This window comes from Dama dama, chromosome 20 (assembly GCF_033118175.1).
Source record: "Dama dama isolate Ldn47 chromosome 20, ASM3311817v1, whole genome shotgun sequence".
NCBI classification, from domain to species: domain Eukaryota; kingdom Metazoa; phylum Chordata; class Mammalia; order Artiodactyla; family Cervidae; genus Dama; species Dama dama.
Window position 1 is genome coordinate 17,203,603 of NC_083700.1, and position 27,654 is coordinate 17,231,256.

At 48.7% G+C, this 27,654-nt stretch overlaps 1 protein-coding gene across 3 annotated transcripts in view; it reads left to right on the top strand.

The window, feature by feature from the left end:
• Nucleotides 1-27,654, top strand: part of KCNN3 (potassium calcium-activated channel subfamily N member 3) — a 170,756-nt gene that overhangs the window by 118,262 nt on the left and 24,840 nt on the right. For all 3 annotated transcript variants that reach the window (XM_061120695.1, XM_061120696.1, XM_061120698.1), the window contains exon 4: nt 20,039-20,180. In XM_061120695.1, the coding sequence (XP_060976678.1) occupies nt 20,039-20,180 (142 nt within the window). The remainder of the gene's footprint in view (nt 1-20,038; nt 20,181-27,654) is intronic.

The following is a 27,654-nucleotide window of genomic DNA, read 5'->3' on the forward strand; positions in this document are numbered from 1 at the left end:
CCCAAGTTCACTTAAGCTAACAAGCGCATGACCTTGTATTTGGGTGAGGGGGTGATGATGATGCCTATGGAGATCTTCCTTTTAGGAAATAATCATATTTCTTGGAAAGTCTGCAGAAAATCATGCCATTGCTTGAGGGTATTTCATAAAATGATTCATCAAAGTAGAAGCTAATAGATAAGTGTTTGCCTAAGGAATCATCATCATTATCATTAGCATCATCCTCCTTATCAACAACCTCAGCTCTAATCATGACAGATTTTACCAAAAATAAAACAAAGGAGTCCTTTTGAGGACCTGACCCACGGAGGGCTCTCCTCCATGGCGCCTTCTCTGTCTGTCTCCCTCATTTCAGTGAGTCAGTTTTTCCTCCCCATCTGTTTGCTGTTTGGCACTTTATACAACTGTCTGGGCTCTTTCATTTTGCTTCTGCGGTTGCTCAGCTCCAACGTGTTCCCTCCTGACGCTTCCCCTTTGTTCTGGCAGGCTCCTCTCATCTGCCGGTTTCCAGCCCTATGAAGTGTCAGAGGTGGGTTGTAGTTTTCAGGCAGCATTTTGTTGCCTGGCAACATGTAACAAGCATCTTCTGTGATGGCTGCATCCTGTAAAATAGAGCCAGGGCTGGGCCGCTGGGATGGAGCAGGCTCGGGGGGCCTCTCCAGGGTGGTGGGGGAGGAAGAGCGGGGAGAAAGACAGGCAGGCAGGCTCAGGTGACTCGGAGTGTAACCTTTCTGACTCTTCTATAACAGCGGGGGTGCCAACTCACCCTCTCCAGTTCTGTCTCAGGAATCACAGGTGTTCAGTGGTCAGAAGTCCTGGGTAGGAGCCATCAGAGGTTCTGTTTGATTTGGTGGCCACCTGCTATGGCTGACCGAGGGGTGGCCAGCTGGATCTGGGTGGAGGTTGCTGGATGGTTTCCACTTGAGCCAAGCTCTTAGTTCATCTTGTTCCCCATGGGTTGTAAAAGGCCTCCCTCCTGTCTGTGAAGATAACTGGCTTCTATATCTGCAGTCAGCCCAGCCACATGCTCCCCAGAGACTGGGTGGAGGTTGAGTGGGGGTAGAGTGTCATCAGAGAAACACCTACCTTAGAACTGGAAAAATCCTCACATTTTGCATGAAGAAATCGAGGTCCAGAGAAGGGAAGCAACTTGTCTGGATCACACAAGTTGGAGAGCATCCAAACTCCCTGTTGAGTGGCTCTCTCCTGGGGCTGACTGTCGGGTGAATGACAGGCTGAATGATGAGTACCTTGTGGAGGAGGAAGAGGCAGCACAGTGAGGAGAAGCCTAGTGTACTTGGGCCCAGCACACTCCCCTCCAGCCTCCATTTCCTTACCTGGAAAGAATGAGGTTTGTGGGGCTAGAGGCAGCCCCAAGTCTCAGTGACTCCCAGAGACAAAGCCTACCCAACAGGCAAAGCACCTCCTGCCCAGGTGTTTGGTGGTACGTCCATGGTTGTTTTCTCCCTTCCTTAGAAAGGCCCAGAGGTTGGGAGCCCTGGGCCTCTGGTTAATGCTCCCTAGAAGAATCCCATTCTGCCAGCAAAACCCCTCAGCACAGCCACGTTGTGTTCCTGAGGATACTTGTCACCATCAGGCCCATTTAGGAAATCTGTGTGTTTCTAAAATGGCCTCATAGGGCATCAGAGATGCAAGCTGCAGCTGCCCACTCCTCTACCTGGCCAGCTCTCCAACCTGTGTTGGGGGCTGCAGAGCCCCCTGCTGTCTCAGAGGAGCAGATGGAGCTCCCAAGGGCGCTGCTGATAGCACATGGGATTTTATACCACCCTCTCCAGGTCCTGCAAGTGAGAAGAAACTCCAGATGGGTCATCTCTCTTCTGCCTTGCTCCTTCTCTTTCCCCAGCAAGAATCTCTCAGTTCAGGAGGCAGAAAAAAAAAAGAATTTGGGATGCTCTGGGCTCTTCTTCTCCAGCTGGATCCCTTCATTCTGTTCCTGGGGCCACAGAGATGAGCAAGGAGGCCCCAGCACAGGAGCCTTTCCTTCCAGCTGCTGCTCTTGTAGACCTTGGGGGCGTGCCAGCTCTGAAGATTTACAAGTTCCTCTAGCAAGAAAGTGCCCCGTGGGGCATGGGCTGGGGTGTGCGGGTGCTGACTGTCTCCATTCCCTTTTCCACATAAGTCCTGAGCTTCAGAACTAGACTTCTTTCTGATGTGTTCTAGGATCTTCCAGTTAATCATATGAGCCAAGGTCTGGGTGCTTTGGCTGAGGCCCTGGCAGGCCTGGACCAGCCCCTGAGAGCCTGTCACTCATCGCGTGGCCAAAGCCCGCCCCCGGAAGTCAGTCCAAGGATGTGTGCCATCTGGACGCCCAAGCTTGCGGGAAGAGGTTAGAGGCAGCCCCACAGCCAGTCTCCGCACATGGGTTTGGTCGCCTCTGCCGAGTTAGGATTCTTCCCACTCACCTCCTTGGCATCCCCTCTTCTCCGTGGCGGGGGAAGCTGCCCAGCCGGAGCCCCCACGTCCTGCCCTGGAATCCCCACTGCTCTGGGAAACAGTAACAAGAAAACGCCCTCCCAGGGTATTTCTTCCATGCGGCTTCTCTTTGTTCTTGGTCACAGGGCAGCCCCCACCTCCCTCCCACTCTAACGCTGCCCGGGTGAGACTGTAGCTCTGGGCCCTCCTCAGCATCGCGTCGCCTGGGGAGCTGCCTGCCTTGGATTCTCTGGGAAGGCAGAACGGAGGGGAGAGAGACACCCTTCTTCCCGTTGAGGCGCTAGCTGGGACCGCGGCCTACGCGGCACTGCCCTCCAGGGGGCGCCACTCACACTGACCGCGGTGTGGACGCGCTGCCCGCACTGCGCAGCGCACGGCCTCCGCTGCTGTCACAGGGCGGGCCTGGCTCGGCCGCTCCCTCGCGAAGTTGGCTCATTGTAACATAGATCCAGGGTCAGACACCCAAGAAAGGGCGCATTCCCAGCAATCTCTCCTATCGCCCTCCTGGGCCTTCACTTCAGAGGCATGTGAGTGCTCAGTTGCTTCCGTGTCCTAAGCATCCTAGACTCTTCCATGCTAAGAGTAGTGTCCGACTCCGTGAGCCCCTATGGAGTGTAGCCCACCAGACTCCTCTGTCCATGGAATTCTCCAGGCAAGAATATGGAGTGGGTTGCCATGCCCTCCTCCAGGGGATCTGCCCAACCCAGGGATTGAACCTGCGTCTCGCAGGCAAGTTCTTTACCACTTAGCGCCACCTAAAGGTGTAATAGTGTCAAAGATGGGGCTGAGGAATCAGCCAGACCCAAGCTCACACGTAGATGGTTTTATTTTGTGCAAGTTCCCTCATCTGGCTGAACCTGAGTTTCCAACTCAGGAAAACAGGAAAAGACAATTGCAAACCTTGTTATTGTGAGAATTAAGTGAGATGATACACAGAAAGGTTTGGCCCACATGGTACCTGGCTGTCATTTGACAAATGATGATGACTGTTACTTTTTAAAATAGGATTATATATCCAGTCCTACCCACTTCATAGAGTTAGCCCCAGAAATAAAAGGAGATGAGAAATAGATCATCACTAAGGTCTTTGATGAAATATCTTGCAAGAATCCCAGCCACTGTTATTCTTGTCTCCACATATAAAACACTAAGAGCCATGAAGCCTCTTTGCTTCCGAATGACACTCTGTGATTGATGTTGGGAAAAGGTTCAACTAGGAGAGAAAAAACTCCCAGGTGGAAGACCATGGCCCAGGAAGGAGGAATTGAATGAAAACCAAAGACAGCAGCTATGAGAGACCAGAGGCTCACGGAGGGGAGATGAGATGAGATCAGGTTTAAGCATCACCTCCCCTGGACCGCTGTTTACTCACTGCCTCCTTCCGCCAATTCTCAGAGCTTCCTCCTAGTGCCTGACCACTGGGGCTGGCTCGGACCGTGGAAAAGGGCAAGCCCCAGGAGCAAGCACACAATTAGATCCTGCAGTGGGAGGGACAGAGAGGACCATGGGGCTGAGGGTGCTCTGCAGCAGGGGCTCGATCCCGGAAGGCTTTCTGGAGGAGGTGATTTTCTGAGCCTGAGGGTACTCCAACCAGAGGGACCAGCACAAGCAGAGCTTAGAGGTGTTGGGAGCATAGGGTAGGAGAGGAAGTAAATAGTTGCTTGCCAGGGGGTCAGTGAGAGGTTGTGGCTGTACTCAAGGTTAGAGTGGTGGGCAGGGGCCAGGCCAGTCTAAGGAGTTTGGATTTAATCCTCTATCATAGACAACAGTAACCAACTTTATTTATTTACTTTTTTCTTTTATTCCAATAACGCAGGAACAATGGTTTTGAGATACCTGACTTCTGCTGTGGGTGTGCCATGGGTTATAAATCATTTCTGCCAGCCTAGCTGGAGTCCCAGCCCTTCCTTTCTGTTGGAGAAAGCAAATCAGGGTATAAGACAGCGAGAGTGATGTTATCATAGCGACAACCTTGAAACTACATTGTAAATCCTTCTCAAATGTCAACTCTTCAACTACTATTAGTCCTGGAGAGGTTGTTGGTGTGTCAAAGTGTATCTCCACACTGGGAATGCCCGAGGTATTCTCCACACTGAGGCTGAAGAATAGCCCACCACCCCCCCCCCCATTCTAGACTAGTGGGGAGCCCCTGGTGGGTTTTGGGTGGAGGAGAGTCCTTTGTTTTGGAAAGACTTCCCTGGCTCCAATGTGTGAGGGGAGCACAGGATGACTGTGAGTCAAGGAGACTAGCTGGGAGATTGCTGCCATGATGGACATGGGACAGGATGCCACCTCTGTAGCAGCAGCGGAGGTGGGGGCTGGGATGGGAGTGAGGAACAGATTTGAAAGAACTAGAGGAGGTACTTCCCTGGTGGTCCAGTGGTTAAGACTCTGTGTTCCCAAGAGCAGGGAGCATGGGCTGGTTGGGGAACTAAGATTCTGCATACTGCATGTTGTGGCCAAAAAGGAGAAAGAACTAAAGGAGCCCAAATGGACATTCCAACTCACTGGATGGGGCGTGATGGTGGAAGAACTCTGCAAACACTCCAGCGTCCTGGAGTAGCCAGGTGGTGTTATTGCCCACAGATAGGAGATGCAGGAGGAAGAGGATGGATCTGGAAGGATCTGGGCACAGGGAGGGGCAGGTGATGAGCAGGGTTCAGGGTAAGCTGAATTAATTTACCTGCTGTCCCCTGGATGTGTCCGATGTTGGCAGGTGGATCCACAGGTTGGATGGTCAGAGGGGAGGTTTGCATTGGTTTCAGAGGCCTGGGAGAGCTTTCTAGATGGCGCTAGTGGTAAATAATCCACCTACTGGTGCAGGAGACACAGGAGATGTGGGTTCAATGCCTGGGTTGGAAGATGCCCCGGAGTAGGGAATGGCAACCCACTCCAGTATTCTTACCTGGGAAATTCCATGGACAGAGAAGCCTGGTGGGCTATAGTCCGTGGCGCTGCACAGGCTGGACATGACTAGGCAACTGGGCACACACACAGACACACACAGAGGCCTGGGGTGGCAGCTGAAACCACGAGGAGGCACACAGCCGCTGGAAGAGCAGAGGGCGGTGGTCTCCGGGCCCGGGGAGGACAAGGACATGTGGTCTTATTCTGGTGCAGTCCTCCCCACTTCATCCCAGGAGTCTGACTCTGCGGGGGCTTCCCAGAGCAGGGACTCCGAGCTGTTTCATCTCCTGATATTGGTATCTGACCACCCAGTAGGTACAGGATATAACTTGCTGGATAAGCAAAACCAAACTGAGGCGAAGAAAGACTGGTAGCCTCACAGGGACTGTCAACTTGTTGGAGGCAGAAGCCCCCCTCCCTTTGTGGGGAGGCTTTCCTCACAAGGAGAGGGTGAGGAAGAGATTGAGCCAGGGAGAGGAGCGGAGAGGGGAGAGACAGAGGGATGTGAGGGAGGTGTTTCAAAGGAGGAAGGAGAGAAAGTGGGTGAGAGAGAAGACAGACAAATAGGCAGTGGAAAGAAAGACAGAGAAGGGGAAGAAGGGAAACAAGCGCCCAGGGAGCCAGTGACGGTGAGGCCAGTGGAGTCTGCGTGTTCATGCTGCTCTGCTCCTCAAGGCCCAGCGCTGGTGCTTGGAGACAGCACCCTCTATCCGCCCTGCCTCTCCCTCCGTGTCCTCCCGGCTCCTCACCTGGAGCACCCCCACCCCGCCCTGCACTCCAGCCTCACCCCTGCTCATCCTATCCTGGGTGGCTTGGGGTAAAGGTTGCATCCTCAGAGGGTGTCCCTGCTTAGCACAACCCATGCTGCGTGTCAACATGTGTCTCAATTCTAAGTCAGCCTTTTCTAGCTTTTGTGTTGCTGGGTGTCAGCCTCCTTCACTGGACTGTAAGTTCCCTGAAGTTGGTGCCAAGGCACATAGTAAGGGCTCACTGACAGTTGTTGACTGAATGAACTCTCTTGGTGAGCCCCAGTGCCTGCCAGATGCTGCTCAGGGTCTTATATTTGTTATCTCACCTAACCATCAGCATGATCCCATGGGAGATGTTTTACATTTTGTTTTATGGAAGGAAAGCCCAAGACATGGAGAGATGAGCTCCTTACCCAGGTCATACAGAGAACAGATGGCAAGGCTGGGGTCTGAACTTTCATCCCTTCTCCGCCACACTACCTCCAAAGAGCGTGGAAGACACGCTTCCCATGGGAACAGTGCTTCTTCCAAACATATTGTTTTTCTCCATTTTCATGCATTTTATTAAACATTTCCAAATCAGGAAACATGGAAATATTTTTTAATAAGAAGAAAGAAAACATTGCAAATAGAGAAACTGACTCAGAAACCTTTGCCAGATGAACCATCTGGTTTTTAATTTAATAACCATTCAAAGAGGTTGACAGTAGTCCCCTTTGCAGAGAAAATGGACTATGGAAGAAATGGCAGCTGGCCTCCCTCAAATGCTGCAACCATTTGCAAAATGGGGAAGTCGAACAAAACTTCTCAGCCAAACACGGGGAGGGAGAGACCCCAGAGAAGACTAACACACCCCAAGAAAGCTGAGCTAATGTTCTTGTTCAGACTTCCCCTTAGAGAGGCTGCACCCAGATGTATGACACCAGCCAGATGTCCCAAGTCTCCCAATTTGGCGAAAGTCTCTGAGGAAAGCTACCAGAGAGACGTGCATGCCACCACCTCTGAGAGAGAAAGCCATGCCCGCTATGTTCACAGAAAAACCACGAGCCACTTCTGTTTGGTGACACGCCACAACTTGTTTGTTGGAGTTGTCTGTTTTGGTGGTGATGGTTTTCTTCCCTTTTAAAAATAACCAGAGGCTTTGCACCCATGCTGTGAGTTCTTGGGGCTGGAAATAAAAGACTGGATTTAGATTTGCCTTGGAAAGATTCAGGGCTGTCGCCTTGAATTACCTGGTGGAGGGAAACATCCTTACTTTCCTAAATTCAAAGCCAACTCTAAAAAATAGGGCATTGACTATAGAAATGAGACGGATGAGGGAGTGACTTCATGAATGCTTGAGCCATCAGACACGTGGTCCAGGAGGCTGATGGTTAGCCCTGGGCCTCCAGAGCCATTTATTTCATATTATAAGATGTTTAGAAGGGAAATTGTTTTTAAGAAAAGAAAAAACTTTTTTTTGGGGGGGGGGGGTCTTGATGTGAATTCACCTATAGCTAGAATAATGGAGTAACCCTAAAGTCACCATAATAAGCCATTTACTGTGCAGCTGACTTTGAATTTCAGTGAAACTCTTTCATGTACCTCAAGCATTTCTCAAAGCCTCCTAAACAAAGGCTCATAATATGCTTAAAAATGGCAGTTTTCTCCCCAAGGCTGGAATCAAATGCCCTTGCAAGCTGGTATTCTAACAGTTACTGACAGTCAATTCACACAAAAATAAGCCAAACATATATCATGTCAGGGGGTGATATTCACTTGGAGAAAAGTGACACAGGAGAGGAAGGTGGGGTTTGGTGGGGTTGGGGCAGCAGTAGTTGTAATAGATTAGGCAGGGAGCACCTTCCTGAGAAGTTGACTTTGAGCAAAAGCCTGCAATTAATTGAGGTGAGAGCCTTCCAGATACAAGGAATGGCAGGGATCCAAACTCTGAGATGGAGTAAAGCTGGGCTACAGAAGGAGCTGTGCAGACAGCAGATGGCTGGAACAGAGTGAGTGAGGGGGCAGTCCCTAGGATATGGGGTCAGAGAGGTCCCAGTGCTGTGGGGGAGGGTTCTTGAGACACATGCAGACTTCGGCTGTTGGTCTGAGGGATACAGGTGACATGGTCTGTCATACTGTTTTGCAAGCACCACTCTAGTTGCTGTTAGTGGGTGGTGAGTGGGGGTTATATAGGCAGAAGCAGGGAAATCAGTTAGGTGACTACTGCAGTGGTCCAGGTGAGAAGGTAGGCCTGGACCAGATGGTGGCAGCAACGGTGGCGGGGGCTGGTCATATTCTGGACATATATTGAAGGTGAGGTAGATAGGATTTGATAGTGATAAGGGATTGACACCATGCAGAAGGGCTGTGGTCAACCCACAGCAGTGGGACGAGGATGAGTGAAAGGAGAACCTGGGAGGAATGAATGACTATTTTCCTATGGGGCAGTGTCTGCTGCCTCTTCTCCGTGTCCCCTTGTGGCTGCCCTTGTCACTAGGACAGAACCCCAGGTGGGAGATGCTCCAGGTGGGAGGCTCTCCAAGAAGCAGTCACATCCTTTCATGTGTATCACATGTTCCAGTGGACAAAGCCCTTCTACATTCACTCCTTGCCACAATCTTGTGAGATAGTCAGGGCAGACATTCTTACACCCTGATTCCCTAAAGAAGAAAGAGATTCTGAGATAGTAATTTGTTCAAGGTCACAAAGCCATTAGGCCATGAAAGGTGGTCCTTCAGCTCCAGATCCTGCATTCTTTCAGCTAAGGCAAAGCCAGACTCGTACACACAAGAAGGCACAACAATAGCCAACATTTTTAGTGCAGCTGTGTGCCCAGGCACTGTTCTAATGGTTTAGAAATATCAGCTCATTTAATCCTAAAGGTAAGTCTGTGCCAGTTGGTACAAGTATTGTTATTGTTGTTCAGTTGCTAAGTCATGTCTGACCCTTTGCCACCCCATGAATTACAGCATGCCAGGCTTTCTGTCCATCACTATCTCCCTGAGTTTGCTCAGACTCATTTCCATTGAGTCAGTGATGCCATCCAACCATCTCATCCTCTGTCGCCCCCTTCTCCTCTTGCCCTCAGTCTTTCCCAGCATCAGGGTCTTTTCCAATGAATCAGCTCTTTGCATCAGGTGGCCAAAGTATTGGAGCTTCAGCTTCAGCATCAGTCCCTCCAATGAATATTCAGTGTTGATTTCCTTTAGGATGGACTGGTTTGATCTCCTTCCTGTCCAAGCAACTCTCAAGAGTCTTCTCCAATGCCACAGTGTGAAAGTGTTAGTTCTTCTGTGCTCAGCCTCCCAGATAGCCCAGGTGTTAAAGAATCTGCCTGCAATGCAGGAGACCCCAGTTTGATCCCTGGATTGGAAAAATCCACTGGAGAAGGAATAGACTACCCACTCCAGTATTCTTGGGCTTCCCTTGTGGGTCAGCTGGTAAAGAATCCACCTGCAATGTGGGAGACTTGAGTTTGATCCCTGGGTTGAGAAGATCCCCTGGAGAAGGGAAAGGCTACCTACTCCAGCATTCTGGCCTGGAGAATTTCATGGACTGTATAGACCATGGGGTTGCAAAGGGTTGGATACGACTGAGCGACTTTTCACTTTCACTTTCAGCCTTCTTTATGGTCCAACTCTCATATCCATACATGACTGCTGGAAACACCATAGCTTTAACTACATGGACCTTAGTTGGCAAAGTGATATCTCTCCTTTTTAATACACTGTCTAGGTTTGTCATAGCTATTCTTCCAGGGAGCAAGTGTCTTTTATCCCCTTTTATAGATAGGAAAACTGAGGACAAGGTCATGCAGATACTACAGAGTAAAACCCAGACTCAAACATAGTTGATTCACCGTGACACCTAACAGTGGTCCACACCAGTGGTCTCCTACCCGAGACAGTGTGTGGGCAGCACACGGAGAGTGCAGAAGCTGAGTGGTGTGGGGTTAGAGACAGAGAGCCCACATTGACTTGGGATGGGTTTTGAGCTGCTTCTTTAAAGGTCACTTACAAGGGATCAGTGAAGACATGGCAGGCAATACAGAAGCAGGAAAGGTATGAGGCGAGCTTGGAGCACAGCAACATTGAAGAGGAGGCCAGGATAAGAAGCCAAGAAGGATGGTCAGAACAGGAGGAAAGCAGGAGAAAAGTCATTGAAGATGCCAAGAGGACTGTTCTGAGGAGGGACGTGCCAACAGGATCCAAGGCCACCAAAGGGTTGAGTCAGGTACATGTTAGGTTTTTCACTGGAGAACTGAATAAGCAGAGGGTCTACTGCTTGGGGCTAGGGTCTAACTGTACAAAGCTGGGGAATACTAGAAGATGAAGACAAAGAATCTTGTCTTCGAGATTTGATTTGATTCCTGAAAATTTCCAACAAACAAACCAGATCCAGCATAAACAACTAGAGGTATCAAATCGCTAAGATCCATGTGAAAAGAGCTAGGTCACAGCTACTGTCAAGAAGCTGAGTTCTTAAGAATAGTGAGAACCAACTCCAAGCCCAGGGAATTTCGCAGCCACTTTCACAAAAGTTTTTCTGTCAGAGAGAACAGCTGAAGTCACTTTAACGTGCGTCACTGAATTACTAAAGCAACTTAACTCTCACAAGGGGACAGGAAAAGCAAGAAGCGGGCCATATTCATTCCACAAATATTTACTAAGCACCTTTTATGTGTTAGGCTCTGAGAAGGTACCTAGAAAATGCTATGAAGAGGTAACTCCAGGGTTGGACAAAAAGGCCAATGTAACAGAGTAGAGAACCTAGAAATAGCTTCACTTTCACAAATAATCTATATGACAGAGGTAACATTCTCAGTGGAGAAAGGATGAACTGCTCATTAAGTGGATTTGGGATAGTCAGACATGACTGAAGTGACTTAGCAGCAGCAGCATATAAAAAAAAAATGAAGTTGTATCCCTATCTCACAGCATACATAAAATCAATTCTAGGTGAACCGAAGACAAATATGAAAGTCAAAATTTAGAAACATTTAAAAGAAAGTCTTAAAACTGCAGATAGGAAAGGATTTCTTTAACAAATTATACAAGTCACTAATTATAAATTAAAATGATCGTAAATTCAGCTACAGTAAAATTTAAAACTTCTGTTCATCAAAATACTATAAAGAAAAAAAAAATACTATAAAGAAAGTAAAAAGACCTGGCACAAACTGGGAGGACATATTTGCAACATATAAACTGACAAAGTTTTTATATAGAATACATGAAGAACTCATAATGAATTAGAAAAAAAGACAAAAATAAAACAATAGAAAAATGAACAATAGTCATGAATAGTACTGTACAGAAGAGGAAATATGAGTGACCAATAAACTTATAAATTGACATTCAGATTTCATCAGGAAAGTGTAAAGTAAAAGCATGATGCAATACCAGTTTACCCATTAGTTTGGCAAAAATTAAAGTCAGATGATGATGTGTTGATAAAGACATGGAGTTACAGGAACACGTATCCACTCCTGGTAGAAGCCTAATTTTTACTGTGTTTTGGAAAATAACCTGACGTTTTCAAATGACATTAAATATGTACAAACCAGTAAATCCACTCTTAAGTAAGTGTCCCAGAGAAACTCTTAAACAACCAGGAGCTGTGATTAAGAATGTTTATAGCGGTATTGGCCATTAGAGGAAAAACCTAGGAACCACCCATGTGGCCATCGATAGGTGAATGAATAAGTGATGGTGTAGTAATATGATGAAACGCCGTACAGTAGTGAGAATACATTATAGTCACAAATATCAACATATATGTTGAGTGGGAAAAAGCAATTCAGAGAAAAGTTCATTGTGTTAGTTATCTGTGTGCATGAAATTGCGTCAGTCAGGTCTGACTCTTTACGACTCTATGGATGGTTGCCTGCCAGGCTCCTCTGTCCTTGGGATTCTGTAGGCAAGAATACCAGAGTGGGTTGCCATGCCCTCCTACAGGGGATCTTCCCAACCTAGGGATTGAACTCGCATCTCTTTCATCTCCTGCATTGGCAGGTGTGTCTTTTATCATTAGTGCCACCTGGAAGCCCCATTTGTTATCTACGACTGTGAAACAAATTGCCCCGTAACTTACCAGCTTAACACAGCAAACATTTGCACTCTCATAGTTGCTATGTGTCAGAAATTCAGGGACGTCTTAAACGGGTACCTCCGGCTCAAGGTCTCTCATGAGATTGTGGTTCACGCCTGTGGTCTCACCTCAAGGCTTGACTAAAGGGGTTTCTGTTTCCAAGCTCACTCATGTGGTTGTGGGCAGGCTGAGGTCCCCCACCACATGTGTGGCTTCTCCCAATGGAGAGTATTCAAAAGAGATCAAGGTAGAGATCTCCCAGACAGAAGCCCCAGTCTTCTCATAACCAAACCTTAGACGTGACAGCCATATTCTGCCATGTTCTATTCCTTAGAAACAAGTTACTAGGTCCAGTCCACACTTAAAAGGAGGGGATTACAAAAGTGTGTGAATACCCCAGGAGAAGGAATACTGGGGGTCATTTTAGAGGCTGCCTATAGACTCTTACAGTATGATTTCATTTTATGAAATTTAGAGATAAGCGAAACTAAATTATATATTGTTTAGGTAGGTATACATACCTAAGTAGAAGCACTGAGAGGAGTTTGGGATTAACATATACACACTTCTATATATAAAATAGATAACAAACAAGGATCTACTGTATAGCACAGGGAACTATGCTAAATATTTTATAATAACCTATAAGGGAAAAGTAACTGAAAAAGAACATACATATTATGAATATATATATATATATATATATATATATATATATATATTCATGATATATATGACTGAATCACTTTGCTGTGCATCTGAAATGAACACAACATTGTAAATCTACTACACTTCAATTAAATTTAAAAATTTTTTTAAAAATGTAAAGGAAAACCACTGTGAAGAAAAGCAAGAACATGATAAACATGAAATTCAGGATGTTGGTGATCTCTGGGGAGATTTGGGAGGCTGAAGGTGGAAAGAACACAAAAGGAGGAGCAACAGGACAGTGAGTTCAAGGATGCTTATTTTATTTTTAGGCTTCGTAATGATTTTATGTTATGTATATTTATGTTTTTTTCCTTAGGTTTAGTTTTATTTTGATATTATGGAAGTTACAGCTGCATGCACTTAGACTCAGTTGTTCTGTGGTATGCGCTACCCAATGTTATGCCCGATGTCCGAATCCCCGAGCGGGAAGAGAGAGAAGGCTTCCAAGACAATGCAACTCGCAAAAAGGGAAGTTTATTACTGTCTCGAGCCAGGGCCTTCTGCCACCAACATCACAGTGGTGCAGGGTCAGAAAGCGCCGAGCTCAAGCTTGTTACACAAATTTATGAGATATGCAAAAGCGGTTAGTAACTGGCTTAAGCGGATTGGTTACATGTTTGCAAAGCAATTCTATCCGTACAGACTTTCACGGGCTTTTCAGCTCTCCCTTTGTTCTTACTGGGCGCATATTGATTGGCTGGCTCCAGGTTACTTGATGGGGGTAGGGAATCTTACCATTTCGGGGGAAGCTAAAACTTAGGTCCAGGCCGCCCGTCATGGTATTAACCCTGGCAGCCTCACACCCTCCACCAGTTTTTCCCATTTATACTTCTCCAAGAGTAGCTACATTTACCTCCTTTTGCTAATTAATTGTAAAATTTACCTACATGTTTCTTCATGACATGCTCATATTGCTGCTTTTTTTTGGTGCTCCAGTTTCAGCATCATCTATCCACTTCCCACAGTGGAAGATAAGGATTTAGCACCCTCTCCTCCCCTCCAACTCTTCCTGTATCCCACCCCCCATCCTCCTTTCATCTTTATATCACTATGTTGGTTAGATCAGTAATCAGTATTTACATTACTCAGCCAACGCTAATTTGACTCTATTCAGAGCTAAGCCTTGTAGTAAAGGACAACTTTTCCTTTCCTGCAGAACTTTTTTGTTTTTCCGAGTTAATTATCATGTTTGTTCATTTGCTTAGTTTGCTGTGTATTTATCACTAATTTTACTTGAGACTCTGGCGGTTGTTTACATTTCTTCTCAGTATGTTCGGGCCCTGCAGGTTTTCTATCAATTTTGTCTTCTTGGAGAAATACCTCCCAGAGTCATCTGACCTGTTCCTGTCTGGACAGGTTGTTCTTCATGCCTGGGGCGTGACCGTCACCCAAGGACCTCTAGGTACTGTCCCCCTGGGCCTGTCTCCTCTGTGGATCCCCAATTTTCTCCATCTCAGGGCTTCCTCCTGGGTGTACTCTGTTTGGGTGATGCTTGCCCTCCTGTGGCTTCAGAAGAAAGGGGGCTGAGGACACAAATCTTTGAAAGCCTTGGCTGGTTTGGAGATCATTTTCCTTCAGAATTTTGAAACCTTTATTCCATGGCCTTCTAGCTTCCAGTGTTTCTGTGAAAAAGTCCAAAGTCACTCTGACATCTGATTCTTGTGTTTGACCTCTCTTTCTCTGGAAGCTCCGTAGCATCTTTCCTTTTCCCCCTGGTGTTCTGAAATTTCACATAATCTGTCTTGCTGTGAGTCTATTTCCATCCACTATGCTGGGAACAGTGGGCCCTTGATCTAGAAACGTGTGTCCTTCAGCTCTGGGAAATCTTTTAATGATATCTTTAATGATTACTTCTTGCCCTCTTTTCCTTCTTTCACCTCCTCCTTTTTTTTTTTTTTTTTTTTGCCAGTTCTCTGTTTCTGAAACTTAGTGTTTGAATTGGTAGACTAATTCACTAATTTTCTCCTATTTTCCTCTCTTTCTCTTTTTCTGCCTTTTGGGAGACTCCCTCTATTTATCTTCCAGCCCTGTAGGAGGACTTTTTTGGTATACACCATCCTTGTCTCATGGGTTCAATATCTCATTTATCTCTCTTAAGATATTAATCACAGGATTTATCTCAAGAGTTCTTCTCTGTTAATTGTCTGTGATCCAGAGTCCTGTTTCTTTGTTTGTTTAATTGACTGATTTGGTCTGTGTGTTTAATATTTGAGACCTTCCTCAGATGTCTGGGGATTCCTGGTTGTCCACTTATATTTAAAAGCAGGGAACTAAAACTGAGAGTTGTGGAGGGATAAGCTGTGTTGTGCTTCGTCACTCAGTCATGTCTGACTCTTTGTGACCCCGTGGACCATAGCCCACCAGGCTCCTCTGTCCATGGGATTCTCCAGGCAAGAATACTGGAGTGGGTTACCATGCCCTCCTCCAGGGGCTCTTCCCAACCCAGGGATCGAAACCAGGTCTCCCGCATTGCAGGCAGATTCTTTACCATCTGAGCCACCGGGGAAGCCCAAAAATACTGGAGTGGGTAGCCTATCCCTCCTCCTGGGGACCTTCCCAACCCAGGAATCGAACTGAGATCTTCTGCATTGCAGGTGGATTCTTTACTAGCTGAGGGAAGCCCAGAGGGATATGAGGAGGAAGCAAAAATAGCATCTACCATCTTTACCCAGTCATACAATCTTCCATATCTATCATTTATTTCAAAATATTAAAAATGAAAAAACCATAATCCACACTCTAATGATAAATTAATAACATACTAACCCTAAAAACATGCCCACAGCATTTCCTCTTTAGCCCTTAAGGAAAAACTTGGGACTCTTTTCTCAAAAAAATTCTCTATCGCAAAAAATATCATGAGATTAGTATGTGAATTTGTGACAAGTGTAAACCACTCTAAAATTGTGAATAGATTTGGAAACAATTTCTCCCTCCTCTCCACTCCCACAGTCCTGAATCAGCAGCCCCGCTCTCTCACTCATCGCTTCCTGCTTGGTGACTTGCCTGTGTGTTTTATCTCCATGACAATGCTCCAAGCCACAGGAAAGTAGGATGCATGTCCGGTTCACATCTTCTAAAGCCCCTGTCAGGAGGGAGATCTTCAAAGTTGGACAAACAATGAATGAATAACATCCTCAAGATCTCCCTTTCCTCTTCTCAGCACGCATAGTTAACACTAGAGGGTTTTAAATGGTGAATGAAAAAGAAACCCACAAGAACATAAAGAGAATTTAGAGAAAAATAAAGCAGGAAATCAAACCTCAACTTTAAAAAGAGAGACAGATAACTGGTTGCTGTTATTTAATTCCACTTTGAGGTCTAATCTCTTTACCTCGGAGTCCACCCACATGTGAATAGGATGGGCCTGAGGGCAGCCAAGCAGTTTGGGAACACTAGTTTAAGCAAAGAAAGGAGTACTTTGGAAACCCACATGCACAGCCCATAAGTCAATCAGCCAATTAAGTCCACAAAGGACAGGCGGCAAATTAAGTCCAGACCCCATGGTTTGGCTTTCAAGTTTCTCCGTTGCCTCTCCCTGGGCACCTGCAAACTCCCTGTCTGGGGCCTGCCTTCTTTAATCAGCCTTGCATGTAGCTGCTAGAATCATTCTCAGATACCAAGTATCCCATATCCCTTCTTTGTCCTGGGCTGACAGATTTCTTTCATCCCTGCATCAGATACCAAGACATCTTCATCCCTCCCTTCATCTACTTCTCCTTTACTGGGACCCTCCATCCACTGCACTTGTAAATCCCTGCCACTGTATTTTTCTGTACATTTTTTCTCAGACTGATAACACTTAACCACTCTCAGCAATAACAGTAATTGCTGACATTTAGTGTGCACTTACTCTGAGCTGGGCACTGTGCTAATATTGCTGGAGGGTTGTTTTCCTTAATCCTCCCATCAGCAGATAAAGAAACTAGGTCACAGAGAGGTTAAGTCATTTGCCCACAGCCATTGAGCTACTTAAGGTAGAGCTGGGGCTTGAAGCCAGGTGAGCTAATCTCAAGACCACCGGCTCACCTCCCTTCTATGCACTGCCTTGATGTCACCATCCTCAGACCTGACCCCTTCCAGGAAATGTCTGATGAACGGAAGACTCTGACTCTGCAACATGTTTGCACGTTGCTGGCTTGTGGCATGGAGCCATCTTTAAGTCTTCACCCTTCTATGCCCCTACATTCAATCTGTCACTGAGTCTTGCCACTTCACAGCCTCCAAAGTGCATCCCTGGAAGGAAGGAGTCCCCACCAACACCTCAGCACAGGCCCTGAGAGCCAGGGTCGCCACCATTCTTCCCGGCCAAAGAGCAGCAGGCTGTGAGTGGAGGGGACTACATCAGCCCGAGGGCCTGGCAGAGCCCCAGGGCTCTGCAGAAAGGGAGGGAAAGAGTGGCTGCCCGTCCAAGGCCACGTGAGACCTGGGATGGGGCTGGAGCACTGGGGCAGGCCACACTCCATCCTGGGGATCAGATTTGGACACCATCAGCCTATGCCACTCCCGTATAGCCAGGTGAGCAGACGCAGGCCCAGCCCTGGGGAGATGAGGCCAACTGGGAGGAGTAGGCAGCCAGGGTGCCCTTAGGGTAGCAGCAGAGTGTCACGGGGGAGCCAGCAGAGCAGGTAGGGGAGGGGAGGGAAAGCATCTTCTCAGCTGAGCTTTGGGGAGGGGATGTCTGCTCTTCAGGTATCCCCCTGGAGTTCTGGGCATGCTCTCATGCACACAGCTATGAAAGGCTAAAATCACCCTCCTCTGACTGCTGGTAGAGGCCTCAAGTTGGGGCTGAACAGCCCCCTAATAATGTGCTCACCGGGGTCTGCTCGGGCCAGGCTCAGGTGTGCGATGAAGGCTGCCGCTTGCACCTCCAACCTGGCTTTGCCATTTGCTCCCCACCTGGCTAGTCCACCCCAGGGCTGCATCTTTTTAAACATCCTGTTCACCACCCACAGACCACTCATTCCAGTGGGCCATGTCATCTTGTCATTTGGCTGCTCAAGGACCTGGAATCATTTCCAAGGCCTCTAAGGCCAAATCCAAGCCTCTTACCCTGGAATTCAAGGCAATCAAATCAGACCCTTTGTCTCCACGGTTACCTCATCACCTGCTACTGGAGCCCCCGTGTCCTCATGTTGGTAAAACTTCCTTATCCTTCCCCCAGGCACACAGCAGTCGTTTCCACCTCTCTGGTGCCGAGGGAAGAGTGAAAAGAGCATGGGCTTTACTTTGGTTATATCCTGTGTGTTTTGGGGCAAGGCACTCAATGTCTCTATGCTTCCAGTTGCTTACCTGTAAAAATACATTACAAGATGTTGTGAGAATTAGAGTGTTTGTATACAAAATACTAGCCACAGGGTAGGTTGTACTGTGTGGCTCCCACTAATACAGTGTGAGTCAATAAATGTGCTAAGTAGCTTCAACCAACTCTTTGCAACCTCATGGACTGTAGCCTGCCAGGCTCCTCTGTCCATAGAATTTTCCAGGCAAGGATACCAAAGTGGGTTGCCATGCCCTCCTCCAGAGGATCTTCCCGACCCAGGGATCGAAGCTGCGTCTCCTGCATTGGGAGGCGGGTTCTTTACCACTAGCGCCACCTGGGAAGCCCCATGAGTCAATAAATGAAATCCATATTACTGTGCTTTCACCACTCACATGCCCTCCACCTCCTCTCTCACTGTCAGACTTCTCCCGGCTTTTAGGCTCCTCTCCAGATGCATCTGTATCTGCAGCCTTTCCAGCACACCTGACTTGGGGTGGGGGTAAGGGAAAGAAGAACATTTGCCAGTTGCCCACTGGGCGCCAGGCCATGTGGGGGACGTGGAGAGTGCTGACGTGGCAGCGGATACTCTCTGAGGGTCTCCTGTACTCAGCCCCATCCCAAGCTTGTCATGTAAGCCTTGTTGGTAACTCAGTTCTGTGGATTAAGGCTCCTAAATGACTTTCGGCTCTATCCAACCAGGATGGTTTGGTCTCCCTGGCCATATCTCACTTTTCCCATCCAGTGGCCTCCAAGAGGCTGATGGTAAGAGTTTATCCAGGAGTGATGTCTGTGTCATTCAGGCTTATTCTGTTAGAGAACATTTTGAGAAAAACACCCACCTTCATTCATCTGCCCTGCCGCCCCAGGTGCAGCCAGGCCTACCTGCTACACTCACGTTGGGCCCTAGCTTTTCGTAAAGGTACTATGCCCTCTGCCCAGAACACCCTTCCCCTGGTCTGCCTGGAAAGCTGCAGCCTCTGACCAACCCTCCTACATTGGGGTCAAGGTCATTGTCCTTTCCCTCTGGCCCTCCAGGTGCCTCGTCCTTACTCTTCCTCAAATGTCTACATGCTTAAAATGGACCCTTCCCCTGGGCTGAGAAGCCTAAGGGCAGAGCCTATATCCTATTCATCTTTCTGTTTCAGTACTTGACACAGATCCTGGCGCACAGCGGGCCTTGGTGTTTGGGGATGAAGGGAGGGAGGTGAGGGATGGGGTGGGATGGGGTGGAATGGGTATCGGGCAGAGGGAATGGTGGGGATATGTTTCCAGCTAGTTCCTCCGAGGGCAGGACGGCCACGAGCCTCCATCCAGCTCAGAAGAGGAGGCCATGCCTCCGCGGAGACTCTGGAAACTTCCCTGGAAACAGGTCCGAGAGAACCCCAGCTGCCGCAGCCTCCCTCCAGACACCAGGGAGGTGCCAGTCTTTGGGCTCCATCAGCCTTCTTACGGGAAATTGCTAAATGCATTTGGTGATTTTTTTTGACATTTTCCCTGTTCAGGAGCTTGTGATTTCAGATTAATCACATCCACATACATTTAGACTGTCAGCTTGGAAGGGAAAATCTAAATTTTATTACTGCATGATTTCATCCAAAGCTATTTTACCAAAAAGGACGTCTGCAATATGGTGCAAATCATGACAAAACATTTTACCGCCGGGACCAAGCTCGTGGTGGGGGGTTGGGGTGGGGGGATGGACAGAGAGCTGCAGGCAGGACCTGGATGGGCAGAGCCTCAGCAGCTTCCGTCTCCTGGAGAGATCTGGGTGCCGCTATCGCTGCTCTCTCTGCCTCAGCAAAATGTCCTTCTTTGTCCGATGTCCCCAGAACCCTGGAATGGCAGCTGCACTAACTCCTGTCTTCCCCCCCTCCCCCGGCAGGTACCATGACCAGCAGGATGTAACTAGTAACTTTCTGGGTGCCATGTGGCTCATCTCTATCACATTCCTTTCCATTGGTTATGGGGACATGGTGCCCCACACGTACTGTGGGAAAGGTGTCTGTCTGCTCACGGGCATCATGGTGAGTACCTGCCGCCGCCCATTACCCTTCCCCACCCGCAGAACGCCGCTAGGAGTGATCCCTTTATGGCAGGCGCAGGGGGCCTTCCTTGTCTGGGCTCGGGGCCAGCTGCTAGTTAACGGGCCAGCATGTGTGTCTGTGCACGTAGAAAGACAGATGTGACATCTGTACGGCTTCTCGCTTTTTCATTTCCTTGTCTGAGATAGGAAGAGGTCCTGGTTTCTGAACAGTTAACGGTCTCCTCACAGACCCCTAGAAATGGGCTGGGTGAAGCTGGCCATGAGTGTTACCCTCCACTCCCATCAGCGCCTGCAGTTAATTGTCCTCTTTCCTGTCCCCTGGGCCCCACAGACCTTGGCGCCACATCTGATAAAGTATAGCTAGAACTCACGGCGGCAAGTGCTCCGAGCCGACCATGAGAGACCTAGGTCCTAGCCTGGGTTGGCCACTGGTTCAGTCCCAGTTTGATGACATGGCCCTGGGCCAACTCTTGGCTTCTGTGTCTAACTGTTGCGGCGCTGGGCTCCGAGTGCCGGTTCCCTCCCAGTGCTGGCACCCGGCTAGCCTGTGACAGCATCCCCATCCCTCCCCAGGTGCCCAGCAGCTGTGCTGCCTCCTCCCAAGGTGTATTTTTCTGCCCCATCACCCTGCCATCCCCAGCCTGACACACACTCGTGCCCACCACATGGCCGCACAGTATGGAGTATGGGAGGGCAGTGGGTAGGGAGTTTCAGACCAGAGTCTGAATGCCCGTAGCTGGACCTCAGTGTGGACCCAGGCAGGGCACTTAGCCTGCTGGACCTCAGCATTCTCCAGTACAAAGTGCAGACGGGAGGCCTGCTCCGCCCTCCTCCCTGGCTGGTGATGGGGATAGACTGCAGTGCTTTATGTTACCACGCTCTGTCAGCAACAGGGAGCTGCACCCGCCTTCAGGGCTGGCAAGTCCTCAGCGTCCCTACCCCCACTGCTCCTTCACCGGCCGGTTGGGATGAGGGCTTCTCGCTGCTCTCCTAGCTTTCTGACCAGGACAGACAACCGGGCCCTTTGACCTCCTTCCCAAGAGCATAGAGTAAACACGCAGGGTCCTCTTTTCAGAAGAGGAAACTCAGGGTCAGAGAAGATGCAGGAATCTGAGGCTGTGTGTTGGAGCGGGGTGGGGAGGTGTTGGTGGGGATGGGGGGGGCGGCGGGCGGACAGGAGGCCTGAAGCTTATTCCTAGGTCTCACTGGTGGGTCACGGCAGCCCACCCCGAGGAGTCCTCTCTGCACCCCTGTCATCAAAATCCTTCCAGGGCTCCCTCAAATTTCAGCCATCACCCCCGTTTCTCCAGGAGGAAACAAAAGACCCTCCTTCCGGAAGGGAAATGACTCCATCCCGCAGTGGGCGGGGGTTTAGCTCCTCACTAGCCTGGAGGCCTCCTGGGACTGACAGCAGCCAGTTGCTCAGAGCAGCGGAGGCCGTGGGGTCGGAGGCCTGGGCCGTGGGGCAGGAGGGCTCCGGCGTTGCTGCGTCGGGACTGGACACCGTCCTCTCCTTTTCTGACTGAAACCCAAGGCAGGCACTTATTAGTGGGTCCTGGGCAGGAGTTAATGACAGGCGGCTTAGCGCCGGGCTTGGGATAAACCATGGGTAAGTGTAAGGGCTCAGAACAAATACCTCTCGTGGGTTGGTAGGAGTCTGCCTGGCACAGCTCCAGCTGTCACCAGGAAACCAGGGAATGAGTCTTCCTCCCAGAAAAGAATGAAATGCCGCCCGAAGACCAAAGCTTTCCTGTCTCAGAGCTGCTCCTGGGGCGCCAGCTATGTGCCTCAGAACCGGCTCTCGGTCTGGCCTGCACGGAGCCCAGCTGCTGATAGGTGAACGGCCCTGCTGGGAGCCGCCGTTATTTTTAAATACCAACCATTCTCCCTCTCAGCATGGCGCTATGCCCCGGCCAAGAAGCCAGAGCCTGGGAGCCATCATTTCCCTGGCTTCCTAACTCCCGCATCTCTGGGCTTCTGCTCCGGCATAGCTGGGCAGTGGGCCAGCTGGACCCTGGTCCCTCCCTGCCTTTTCCTGGGGTGTGGTCTTCGCACCCACTTTTGCTCCAGGGGCTTCAGCAGCTGCTTGGAAGAAAGTGTTTGTTCCTTGAGGAGAAAGGTGTGATCAAAGTGGAGAGAATAAATGGTTGAGGAGGAACTCATACCCACCCCCTCTATTAAAAATACAGCACCTGCCTTTCATCTTCTTTTTCTGCATCAACCCTGCTGCATATATACCTATCTATACACAGGGACAGGGAGCTTCCCTCCACTTGTGTTTTTACCCAAATTAAAATCAGCTGCCTCCCTCTGGGGTCAGCCACAGTGGGGAAACCTGGTGGCATTTTTTTTTTCTTACAAATGGTACTTTTCTAGCTGAGTCACTCCTTTCCAGGGTTTCACATGGCTTAGAATCCCTTCCTCCCATCCCCCAGTCTCCCAACACTTTGTACCTCTCCTGATTATTATTGCAAGTGCCTTTACGAAAGGTAGGGCTTCCTGTTTGGTTACCATGGACACCACACAGGCCAAGGCAAGGCCTAGTGGGAAGGGAAAGGAAGAATTTGTGTGTGCAGGCTGTAAATAGTCTTAATCATTGTTTTCTCTTGGCAATCCCAGTAACGGTGTAATTATCAACCATTAAGCAGGGTATATAATTGTCTGAACAACTTGACATTGTTGGCACAGGCCTGGTGTGTTTGAGAGATTTCACCCACTAAAGCAGATATATCAAAGTCCAGCATCTTTCCATAAAGAATTTTATGATGACAGTTATAAGGCAGAGAGAAAGCTGACAATATTTAGTATCCAGAATGGGCCTCAGAAGGCTTTCTGGTTCTGCAGGCATCTGGAAGACTTTTGGGACCCCAAGACTGATTGGTAGGAATCCCATTTCAATATATATTTTCTAAAGCTGGACTCATCAGGAAAGACCCTGATGCAGGGAAAGATTGAAGGCAAGAGGAGAAGGGGACGACAGAGGATGAGATGATTGTATAGCATCACCGATTCAATGGACACGAGTTTGAGCAATCTCTGAGTGATGGTGAAGGACCCGGAAACCTGGCATGCTGCAGTTCATGGGGTTGCAAAGCATCGGACACGACTGAGCAACTGAACGACAGAGCTGGCCCCACTCTGTGGACCCTTTAAGAGTTAGGGACAGACAGACAAAAGATTCCAGGATATGTGCTGGGGACACTGAGCTTTCCCCCTAAGATTTCATGCAAGAGGCTTCTTTGAACTGCAAAAGGAAAGGGATGATGAAGTAAAAGGTGGCACAAATTGAGTCATTTGGGGAGGAGGTAAAGTAGAGGGCTCAGCAAGACATCTGGTTAATGTCAGTTTTAGAAGATGAGCTTCTCCCTGAAACACCTTGGTTTCAAACCAATTGATGTTATTTTAGTTGTTACATGGAATCTGTTGCAGAAACAGAATCCAACTGTAAATCCTCCAGGCTTCCCTCCTCCATTTGTCACTTTCATTTATGTTTTATTTTATTTTATGCTTCTTTAGTTAAGAACACCTCATACTCTTCCCCTTGGGATACTTATTTTTCGAGAGTCTAAGGTTTTCCAGCTGGAAAATGTTTCTTGGAAACAAGAAGTAGGAGGACCAGTGTGAAGGAGACTGGGTCTCTGGTTTGGGTCCAAATCTATGGATGAGTTAGGCGTGTTGACCCCAGGCCAGCCACTCCTTTCTCTGTTCACTCCTGCGCTCCTGCTCAGTATGTACCTTGGAAAGTACGACCTCATTAGAGGACCCTGTCCCCTCCCACCACTCTCCCATGGAAATAGTGTTGGATAGAGAAGATCCAGGGAATCCAGTTGGTGTTGACCAGGATTCAGGACTTGGCACATCTGAAGGCAAAAATCTGAGTCATGGATTTGCTCCACAGTCTGATCCAGTGAAAGTCACACCAGCAGCTGCTTACCCTCTTTGGTCCCACTCTGTCCTCGCCTCAAATTTCCCCCTCTGCCCACCAGCCATTTCTGAGATTCCACGTGAGGACAGCTAGGACAGCAGGAGTGCTCACACGCCCAAATCAGCCAAGGCCTTGGCAATTGTCTCTTAAAATCAACCCACATCCCTGCCACATGACATGAGCCTTCTTAAACTGTTAACATGGCCCTATCAGGCTGATAAACTCACCTAAGTAAAAAGGCCCATTGTCCCCAAATAAAGCAGAAGTAATCATTGAAAGTGAAGTGAAGTGAAAGTGAAAGTCGCCGATCAGTCGTGTCTGACTTTTTCCGACCCCATGGACTGTATAGTCCATGGAATTCTCCAGGCCAGAATACTGGAGTGGGTAGCCTTTCCCTTCTCCAGGGGATCTTCCCAACCCACGGATGGAACCCAGGTCTCCCGCATCACAGGTGGATTCTTTACCGGCTGAGCCTCAAGGGAAACCCAAGAATACTAGAGTGAGCTATCAGGGAAGCCTGAAGTAATCATTATACCACTTAAAAGTAAAGACAGCAGGAGGTGGGAGGGGATCCTGCTGTCTTTATTTCCTTCATTTCCTCTAAAGAGCCAAAGTTGACCATTAACTTCTGACCCAAGTCTTAGGCTCCTTGTTCTTCCTGCCTTTCACCCAATTCCCATGAGCCCATCCCTCTGCCCTATTCCTTTCTATTTTCTTTCCTATTTTCACTTCTTCCTTTCCTCTTCTGCTCTCTGTCCCATGCTGTTGAGGAAGCAGCACAACCTGTTGCCTATCTCAGTCTCTGCCCCAACTCTCTCTCTCTCTACATCTTCCCTTCCTTCTTCCTTCTCTCTCTCCCTTCCTCCCTCCCTCTCTTCCTTTCTCTCTCTCACACACAGGAGAGGACCAATCTGGATTCCAGCACCTGGCACACCACTTTCTGAAGGTTGCTGGTGTCTGACCCCATCTTTGCAAGGTTGCCTCTTAATGGGAATAACCAGATTAGGTTTCATCATTGGCTACTTCCCTAATCCGTCCAGATGATGGATTTTTCTAAAAGAAAAGCGAAGTTGAAAGTATCTACTGCTATCTATTTGAGTTAGAATTAGGGGTTAAGAACAAAGCATCCTTCTGGGAAATATCCACAAGGAAGTCTTGACCTCTTTAAGTTGAAGGAAACTAAGAAATGTCATCTAGTCCAACCTCCTGCCTCCATGCAGAAATGTGTCTTAATCACATAAGACAGGTGGTTCCTTAATTAGAACACTCTAGCTTCTCTTTGCCCACTCCAGTGTTCTTGCCTGGAGAATCCCGGGGACGGCGGAGCCTGGTGGGCTGCCGTCTATGGGGTCGCGCAGAGTCGGACCCCACTGAAGCGACTTAGCAGCAGCAGCTTCTCTTTAGAACCCCTCTGCATTCAGCAGGCTCGGTTGTGAGCCATGGCAGGAACCATGGAGCAATCCATCTAGCACCTGAAACTTTGGGATTGTGGATGGTTGATTGCTTTAATGAAATTCCCCAAGCGGCAAGACAGGCAAGGAGACTCCTTCAGGCTAATTCTTCCCCCAGCTCTCAGGGATGATTTAAGTAGAGTTTCCCTGGACCCGGGGAGATGAGGGAGCCTGGAGTCAGGGGAGAACCCTCTACATCTGATGTTCTGTTTTTAACACTATGATATATCCCTCTTTTTGGGCGTTTAGCCCAAAGTACTTTTGGAACTCCATACAAAAGAGGGGGATTATATACTTGGTCTGGTTGAGGGGAAATGGATCACACATCTTCCCGCTAGAAGAGCTTTTTAAGCTATTTTTTGCTTTTAGAAGCCTGGCTCAATTGATGACACCTACAGACCAGGCTGTCCAACTGCCCATACCTATCCTTTGAAAACTGGGCACAGAGTCTCCTGCAAGTCACTGATGCCAAGAAAACAGGGCTGTCCCTGAACAAGAAAGGAAAATGAGGTCAGAAAAAGGAAGGTTCACACAGACTCCGTTCTTTTCAGTTTGTTGTGCTAGAAATGGGTCGCTGACCAAATGTACCAAGAAACAGGAGATTGTTTTCATGAGAACCCTTCTAAAAAAGCTAGGGAAAAATATTGCCAACTTCAGCTTTGCCAAAACCTCACACCAACTAGCCTTTCCCAATCTGTGGCAAAGGAAAGAAAGTGATTATGAGGGAGAGAGTAGGGGACTGATCTGTCACATGCATGCTGCCCAACTCTGATACAGCTGATAGTATCTTTGAAAACAGTCTTTATGACTTCCTACACATTCTGTTAGACTGCATGAGTCCTAAAGGTTCTTGATGGATTCCTTGAATCCTGGGACTTCAATTGCTAAACTGAACTCTGTGGCACCTATAATTACCGTTTGGCGTCTAGAGCGTCAGACTGCTGACTTTCCTGAACTCATCATCTTTCCATGAGTAGAGGTCAGGGCAGTGCAGGGCCCCACGTGCAGGAGAAAGGCAATGGTCCCCAAGAGGCATGTGCTCTCTTCCAGGAACCAGGCCAGAGTAGGGCTATCACTGCTGCCTGCAGGAGAAGCAGGGCAGGAGCAGTTCTCTCTTGCCATCCCTAGCACCCCCACCCTGTCCCCCAAGTCAAGATGCACAGAGAAGAGGACTTCAAGGTCCTTCAGGAAAATATTGGGATGAGTCCCTTTCTGCTCATTTCTCACACAGTCAAGCATGTGCCCAGAGGATTAGGAGAGAGAAAGTGAGTCTTCAGGAACCTGCCTCTTTTATTCTCCCTCCCTGGGCTCCCCTGGAATAGACCTTCCAGAGCAGAGTGGGAACACTGCTCTGGAAAATACTGAGCACCTTCTGCACATTCCTTTAAAATCCCGGGTTGAGGCAGGTATCTTTAAAATCTCTGCAAGATGGTGAATTTTGGAGCCTCCTGGTGAAAATAAGAAGGAACTGATATCTTGTGCTGAGTCATAGGCTAGAACTCCTGTGAAAAGACCCAACCGAGGAGCAAGCGCAGTCATTGAGCACATAGACTCTATCCAACTGGGGTTGCCCTGGAAAGCAGTCTCAGGGGAGGGGAGATGCTTTGCCTCTTTATTAGATTCTTTTCAGGAAAACTGTCCTCCGCCGGCAGATGATCCATCCAGACTGCATGGCTGGCTGTCTTTCCTCCTGCCCTCCCCAGTCCACCCTGCTCTAGACTGGCAGTGGGGCTGGGGTATGGGTGAGGAAGAGGGAGCGTGTGTGCTGGATTTTCTGTCTTCCCTGCTTAGCTTGGCAGGTGACCGAGTGATTGTTCAGTATTTTATATGACCCCAAGCCTCAGCCCCATCGAGTACCCTGCTCCATGAGGAAGTGGCCAGCTCTAGGAAGGCTCATGTCCCAGAGGTCAACACCTTCGTGGGTGTGGGGATCAGGGTCTTGCTGGGTTTTGGGACTTAGCCTTGACTAGCCAGAGCTCAGGTCTCCACCCCACTCCCAGAACCCCTCAGTGGGCCCGGGGCACGTGGGGTCTTATGCGTGAGCCCTGCTTCATTAATGATGTGCTCTCTCCCCGGTC